Raw genomic sequence first — 8,209 nt, forward strand, 5'->3', positions numbered from 1 at the left:
CCCAGCTCCCAGCATTTAAAAAAAATAAAGGCCCCAGTGCTCACCGGGTGCTGTGGGGGGGGGGGCAATCCCTGATGTCCCCCACTGCCCCACACTGCATGGGAGGCTCTGCACAAGCCCCTGACTGCCCTCCTTGCTCTCCCAGCCCCCCCACGGTCCCTCCCCCACCCCGTGCCAGTTCCAGCCCTTTTAGAAAAAAAATGGAGAAAAGCCCCAGAACCCACCACTCCTGCAGTGGCCTCAGCGCTTTGGGGGCCTCATGGAAGAGCCCTCCATGTGGCGCAGAGCTGAGCCAGGCGGGGCAGCCATGGGGGATATGGGACGGGGGAGAGGGGTTGGGAGGCTTGTGGCAGAGCCCCCCATGCAGCGTGGGGCAGTGTGGGGCAGCAGGGATCTCCCCCTCGCCCAGCAGCACCTGGTAAGCTGGGGCGGGCGGATCAGATTTGGCCGAATCGATTTGGGACAGTGATTCAAATCACCAGATTGAATCACTGTCCCCTGAATCAGCTGAATCTGAATACTAGCCACTTCGCACAGGCCTAGTGACTTCTACACTTGCCCAGCAGACGCTCTTATGCACTCAAACATTAACTATAACAGTTTAGGCAGGGGCACCATCCAGTGGACTAGAAATTCCTTTCATCAGAGATAGATTATTCCTATCACTAGGACTACAGCATCTGACCCTTCCCAAACTCTGTTCAAATAAAATTAATCTCATCTGGGATTAATTTATTCTCACTGCCTTTGGGCCCTGCTTGACTCCAGGGAGTGTTTGGAGCCTCTTGCAGCGCCGCAGTGTGGTACAAAAGGTTAGGCTTGAGCCTGGCAGGACCTCCTCATGGGGCAGCAGTGATCTGTGATCATTGGAGCAGTTTGCTCCTACTAGGGTTACTAATCTGACTGGGCATATTATACAGGTCCGTTCACTTGACCTCTTAGCCCATTGGCTTCAGCAGGGTCTTTGGATAGAGCCTGTCTTCGTGATCCATTTGTACAGGGTCTAGGGCTGTCAAGGACTTAGTGCTTGGGAACTGGGCACCATGGGCTTGTCTAAAGCACTAGGTGTGTAACCCATCTGCCAGGCTCTGGGTGGCAGTAACCAAGTCTGGGTTCAGGTTGAGGGGTTTAACATGTATTTTTGAGTCTGACTTGAGCACCCACGCAGAAACCTGGGAAAGTAAATATTAACTAAGTGTACTAAGATAAAGGCATTTCCCAACTCACAAACAGTGTTCAGCTAAAACAGGATTTATTACAGGGGGAAAAGGAATCAACACACAACCTTAAAGAAAACCTTAACTAACGAACAAGTGAGGGAGCCCCAGTTCTCTGGGCTTGGGAGACAGAGACCTACTTAGCAGGACATATTTGGATGCTTGAAGGCCAAATTCTTTAATCCTAAAGTCAATAATGTGAAAGAACCTATAGCTCATTGGAGAGGAAGGCAGGTCAGTTTGGAAAGAGTCCAACTCCTACCTGGGGTAAAATGTCAATATAGGTTTGGCTCTGCAAAGTCCCTCTCCACTGTACTCTGCTTTATCTGGGTCCTGCAGGGTGTGTCATTGTCTCTTGAACATTTAAAGTACTGTTGTCTCACCTTAATTGAATCAGAGACGTGAAATACTTCTTGCTGGGCCTGTCTACACATGAAACTAATTTGTCTGAATAAACTCTGGCACTGTTTGCACCAAAGTTTATTGTTCCCAGGTGCCCCATTTACACGCGCACTGGAGACTGCAGCATGTTGAGCTAGGTTGGAGCAACCCTGGCTGGCAGGAGGCCTGGGGAGGGGGCGGGAGGGAACCATCCTGCCAGCTTGGGGCTGCTCTTACCTGACTCAACATGCTGCGGAGGGGCTGGCTGGTGAATGAGTGCGCTTCAGGGTGGGGCTAGCTGGCAGGCACCTTTCTGCCTCAGCCAGCCTTGTCAGCATGTACACGTACACTGTGGTGCACTAAATGCCTCAGGATAGTACTTGCGTTTACACGTGCTGACTTATGGCAGCATTTATTAGTTTACTATAGGGCTGCATGTGTAGGTGCTGAGACTTTACTGAGTAGCTAGTTAGTCAGTTCTGCAATAAACTTGTAGACGTACCTGCCACATGCTTTTTGAGACTGGTACAGGCAGCGCTGGTGTCAGTAATGTGCGTGCACTGTTTTCAGCAGTTGTTCTGAATTTCTCTCCTCCAGTTCCATCCTGCACTTCTCTCCAGTATCTCTATTGTCCCTTGCACCAACTGAAAATGCCCTCACTAAGTGTTTAATGACTTTTTCCTAGCCAAAGCATAGAGACAGGACCCCATCTTCATTCTCCTTGACGTCAACATTTCCTCAAGGGATACAGCTTTCCTTTTCTCCTCTTTTTATATCTTATCTCTGAGTAATCTGAACCACAAATGTAAATTCAACAAATGACCATCTCTGTGGGGATGACTCAGAGAGCTGCTTTTCAACTCCAGACCTTTCTCTTCCTATATCAGTTAAAATCTTAGCCAGTCTCTGACTTCTCTTTATGAATGATATTGAGGTGATGAGTAGTCAATGGGTGAATCTACGTGAGACATTTACTACACAGTTGGCTAATTAACTGTGCGGTAAATGTCTCAGCATCTAAATGTGTGCCCTTATTAGGAGGGAGGAAATAGAAATTCTCTCCCTGGTTAGAGACACTATGCTCAGAGCTACCCAAACCATTGCAGCTAAATACACAGTTGAAGCAGGAGATGAAATAAATGCCCTGGCAGTGCCATTACATTAGGAACAGTGAGTTTATTGAGGAGACAAGTCCTGCTGACAGCCCAGGCACTTGAATGTCCTGGTGTAGGGCTCCTGGCCCATGGCTAGGCAGGCATTTCACCAAGGAAGATGATTCCCTTTCCAGTCCACAAAGGCTCCATTGTCCTTCTCAGAGAGCATGGGGAGGGTGTTCAAAATACCTCGCACACTCTCGTCTGGTGTTAGTGGAGCCTGCAAGAAGCAAAGTGGAATGAGGCAGAGAAACCTACTGAGGTACCTGCCCCATTTCCCATGTGCCCTGGTGCACAAGAGTGGAGCTGGGATCTGACTAGTTCACCTTGACCCCTGTTGTCAGGATCGGGGTTTATCCAGTGGTTGCATCTCCTGTGGCTAGACAGGGAGCTGGTGCCAGAGCTCAGTACAGATGCCTGCCAAGAGGCGCTGATAAACAGGTGACTAGGACTAGGATAACTGCTCCTGTTCTGGAGCTCTCCCAGGCAGAAACTCTAACGGGTCCTGGTATGTACTGTGAAACAGCAAGATCAGGAAGATCTTTGGCACTGGCAGTGACAGGAAAGAAAACCTCAGAATATGAGTGCTGCCAACGGCCCTGGGAAGTTCTCATGCGAATGGTTTAGGGCAGGGGCTGGGAAGGGGAAGGGTTCGAATGTAACTATTACTCTTGTATTGAACATCTGCTCACTGAAAAGAGACTAGAATTGTTCTCTCCCAGTGAGACACCTACCAGGTCAGAGATTGAGGACCCCATGTCAGTTTTCACCCAGCCAGGATGGAAAGTGATGGTCAGGATCCCCTGTTCTGCGTAGCACAAAGACTGGCATTTGGTGAGCATGTTCAGAGCAGCCTGTGGGTGAAACATATCATGAACAGCAAGAGCAGCACATAGGAAGGGAATGTCCTAGGTCTAAGACACTGGCAGGAGAGGGGAGGGTGATCAGGGTATTTGCTGCAAAAGACTTGAATTCACGGTTTCAAAGCAAGCCTCTCCTCTTGTATTCAGGATGTATCACTGAGAGGTGAGGAGCCCCACTCCCTTGCCAGGATGGGGCTGTCACCAACGGGAGGTACAGTTCATGGAGATTCCTCCCTGAACACAAATTCCTGTATGGAGGTCCCAGGACTGCCAGATCTGAATTCAGCAAAGCCAAACTTCAGCCTCTACCTTGGACACAGCACCAAAAGCTAAAAAGCCTGGGCAGCAGAGCTGGTGATGTGGCAAAAGCCCTGCATGGTAAGTGATCTTGTATGCAGTGCCGTAGCAATGAAGTTTGGCACCTGGGGCAAAGCCCATAGCAGCAGCCCACCCTTGCCCCACGCACAGATCTGGGGGTCACATTCCCTCCCCCCCCATGCTTGCCTGGGAGTGCCCACAGTGGTGGGGGCCCCCTTCCCTCATCCCCCATGCCCTCCCAAACAAGCCGCTTGCAACTCTGTTGCAACTCTGGGCAGTGCCTGTTGGCGTCCCTTTGTTTCCGCACCTGGGGTGGTCACCCCACTTGCCTCCTCTCCCCTCCCCTCCCAACCTTGCTATGGCACTGCCTGTATGGAAAAGACGCTTAGCACTCAGGTCCTGTAGAACATGTGCCATACCTTACTGCAGCGATAAGAGATGAAATGCCCAAAATCCCAGATCAAAAGATTCTTGATGGAACCAGCTTCACTGGACATGTTGACAATGGCTGCCCTGCTGCAGCTCAGTCCATTCTGGGTGCTTTGCTGGGCAGCTTTCTTTAGCAAGGGCAGGAAAGCCTGGGGAGAGGGGAGGAAAACCCCCCCCACGGAGTCAGCTTAGAAGAAGGGAACTCAGCAGGGAGTGGTTGCTCTCCAAAAAAAGCTGGGCCCAGCTCCACCTGTGATTAATCAACTGCCATGGCTACCCTCTGGCTGGAGCCCTGTTTTTTTTTAATAATGTTCTTCAAGCTCTTTTACAAGAAACACCAAAAAACACATCTATGCAAGAACTTACTGATGTCAAAACAGCCCCAGGCTTACATTTTAATTATGAAAATGTATAAGTAATAAACCACATTTCTTACATGCTGAGCTGTCCATACCCATTAAAACACTCAACATAATCCTAGCAGAGGGAGTATTGTGGGGCAGGTGCTCTGAACTATATTATGACCACCTGTCTTAGTTGCAGGACTTCAGAACAAAATAATGTCCCCAGAGGGTGACTTGCAGCTTCCCCCACCGTTGGCACATTCAGTGTGGCTGGAATCACCCTCTTTTGGGGGCCTACCTGGCTCACCAGCAGAGGTCCAGTCACATTTGTTGTGTACACCGCAGACATGTTCTCCCTTGTCTCTGACTCGAGTGTAGTCAGCCTCAGAATTGCAGCATTGTTTATCAGCAAGTTCAGCCCAGAGCCCTTCAGATTCTCCTCGACTCTGGCTACTGCAGCCTCAATGCTCGCCAGGTTAGTCACATCTACAGAGACCGGACAGAGGGCTTCAGTATGTCACTGGTGATAATCCAGCTCCCTCCCATCTCCCTGTTACACATGCCTGTCCCAGGATAACAGGGGACTCTGCCTGCTCAGCAGGGAAGAGCTAACAACCTTTTGGGGATATTTCAGAGGCCCATGGTGATGTCCTGGCTAACTCCCCAGTTCAACCCACATTCAGTACAAGCCCCTTTTCATCCTCTACCTGTTGTTGGTTTAGACTGTGAAATCCTCACGTCCAGGATTTTGTTTTCATAATTTGCTGGAAAGTGCCTTGTGTACTACAGCCAAAGAGTGGGACCTTGGGGTCAGTCTCCATCCCCATGGACATCCCTTGCCTCTCATGGCCAATCCTCCAAATGTCATTTTTGTCAGTGTACCTGTAACTACACTGGAGATTTTGCAGTTATGTTGGGGAAAGACTTTACCATAGTCCCCAACAGGAGATGGGCTGAGTTTAGGAGTCCCTGTTAGCTGCATCCCGGAGCTGGGCTAACAGGCTGCCATGGCTGCAGCTCCTACCAAGGCAGGATCAGAGACTGAGTGAGGGAGATGGAGACAGGAAAGAAGGTGACTCCAAGCAAGGGAACCCTGGCTCTCCAAGCCTGGGGTAGGGAGACCTACCTAGTAGGATGATCACCAGGTTTGGATGCTTGGAGGCCAAATACTTCAATTCCTGAAAGAGGCAACAGAAATTAATCCATGGCCCAGTGCAGAAAGATGAGGGAGAGAGAGGACAGTGGTCAGGGTATTCTGGGAAGAGTCCAGCTCTTCAGCTTCTACCTGGGGCAAAGCCACTCAGTGACATAGCAAGAGGAGGGGGAGCGGGGAAGGTGAGCAGGGCGACTGCCCCAGGTGCTGAAGCGAAGGATGCCAATAGGTGCTGCCCAGCTGGGGCAGGGTGTGGAACAGAGCTGTGAGCAGCTTGTTTGAGGGGGACAAGGAGATGGGGGAATGGCCATAGGGGGTGGAAGGCCAGAGCTAATAGGGTGCAGCACCCTCAAATGCAGGGCAGTGGGTAGGGCCACAAGGCAGCCCGGCTGTGGGCTCTGGGAGGCTGCAGCAGGGGTAAAGAGGGGTGCGCATGCAGCCAGGATCGCAGCCCAGCATGTGGATCTCAGCCTGGCTGTGCAACACAGCAGGCAAGTACCAGTCTACTCTGTGAAGGAGAAGGGGCTTGCGGGGCAGGGGCAGGACAGCAGCAGGACACACATGGTGTTGTCTGCCTCTTAAGGCAGTGGTGGCAGGGCACAGAGCCCAGCACACAGCAGCAGCCACCTCCACCCTGTGCACAAATCAGGGGGGCATGTGCCTCCTGGGCCTCTGCCGCAGTGCACACAAAGGCAGGAGCCCCCCCTACGCCCCTGGATGACCTGCCCAGGTTTCAATAATCCCACCATCAAGCCCGGCCAGGGCCCCATTCACCCCAGCCTCTGCCTCACCTCTGCCCCACTCCATCCCTCAATGTAGACACCTCGATCTGACCCCCCGTGCCTGTTCCCCCACAGACTTACCTGCTGGGGGGGGGGGGGCGCATGCTTGCGCATGCATACTCAGTCTCCCCAAATCATTTTTTTCTCCCTCTGCCTATGGGAAGGGCAGCTACTGCCACTGCATGCACTCCCGAGCAAGCACGGGGGCACATGTGCCCTCCAGATCTATGCGAAGGGCTAGGGCAGGCTGCCGCTGTCGGCTTTGCCCTGGGAGCCAAATTTCATTGCTATGGCATGGAAGCCACTGTCAATATTACTTTGGCTCTACAAAATCTCCCTACATGGTACCCTACCTTTTCTGGGTCCTGCAGGACAACTCTCATTGTCACCCCATACGTCTGAGTCACAGATGTGAACTTAAGAGCTCAAGTTCACTTCATCAGCTGCTGTGAGCTTCAGCTCAAGAAAGTTTATGTTATATATACAGGCACACACATCTTCTATATACACACACTCACATCTACTTTGGTTAGTCTATAAGGTGCAAATCTGTCTTCTGCTGGACTTCACAGTAATATGGCTACCTATGTCTCTCTCTTTCTTTTGAGAGAAAGAGAGATGGCAGCAGTGCAGGTGTCAGTGAGCTATCTTTTCTCATAATCTACCACCCTCTGGCCCCTGGAGGTTTGCTGATGTCTCACAAAAATCCTCCCACTGCCTCAGCAAATGTAATCTTAGCAGGGTCCAATCTCACCTGTGCGCCCTCCGGGTTGCGGCAGGCTGCAAAGACTCTTTCAGGTGGGTTTGAGTTTTCCAGAAGCTGCTTGACGAGCTCCAAGCCAAGTCCACGATTGGCCCCAGTCACCAGAATGTTGCAGGCAGGAAATCCAGCCATGCTGTCTTGCCTACTTCTACCTCCACCCCAGTTAATAACGATCTTTCTCACTGGGAGTTACACTGATTATAACATCCAAGTCCCTTCCCCCTAGGATTACACAAGCTTTTGGCTCTGGGAATCAGGTCTCTTATCCTACACAGACAAACTTTGGCTCTAGTCCATGACTGGAAATCACTTCAGGTCCCAAATTGTTAGGAGTTTATAGAAGGGGCTTCCTTTAGGTCTCTGGGAAGCGCCAGGAACTGGAGGAGCTCGCTTTGTTCCTTTTCATTTTCTACAGAAGGCACAGGCTTGGCAGGCAGAAAAGGAGGTAAAGAGCAATGTGGGGAGCCCAGGGTGGAGGATCCAATGGGTTAACGTGGGGTTTTATGGAGGCCTGCAGAATATGCAAAGCTTTGAGACTCTTATCAAGATAAGAATTTGAGCAGGTTAATATTCAACATGGCTAATCTTGTTCTCTTCTCTAATTCTCGTTTTATTACACCATTGCCGAAAGGGCAGCTCATCAGGCAGCTTCCAATTTCTTTCCTATCTCATAAGAACCTGAGAAGATAAGTTAAGTGCCATCCTGGATCACACCAATGGTTCATTTAGCCCAGTATCCTGCCTGGTCCTGCAGCCCCTGCACCGCCTCCTTCAGAACCACTTGTTGAGGTTCTGGCTGCACTAT

At 50.9% G+C, this 8,209-nt stretch overlaps 1 protein-coding gene across 1 annotated transcript; it reads right to left on the reverse strand.

Moving 5' to 3' along the window:
* Positions 1-2,754: 2,754 nt before the first annotated feature.
* Positions 2,755-7,883, reverse strand: LOC149857429 (uncharacterized). Its single transcript, XM_090062983.1, has 6 exons — positions 7,396-7,883; positions 5,833-5,884; positions 5,005-5,192; positions 4,353-4,511; positions 3,487-3,606; positions 2,755-2,972 (listed from the first exon to the last, which is right to left on the reverse strand). Exons 1-6 carry the CDS (start codon positions 7,534-7,536, stop codon positions 2,859-2,861), a joined length of 774 nt encoding a protein of 257 aa, XP_089919109.1. The 5' UTR covers positions 7,537-7,883; the 3' UTR covers positions 2,755-2,858.
* Between the last annotated feature and the right edge of the window lie 326 nt (positions 7,884-8,209).

The sequence above is a fragment of the Crocodylus siamensis genome, chromosome 9, assembly GCF_052110815.1.
Source record: "Crocodylus siamensis isolate JL-2025a chromosome 9, ASM5211081v1, whole genome shotgun sequence".
NCBI classification, from domain to species: Eukaryota; Metazoa; Chordata; order Crocodylia; family Crocodylidae; genus Crocodylus; species Crocodylus siamensis.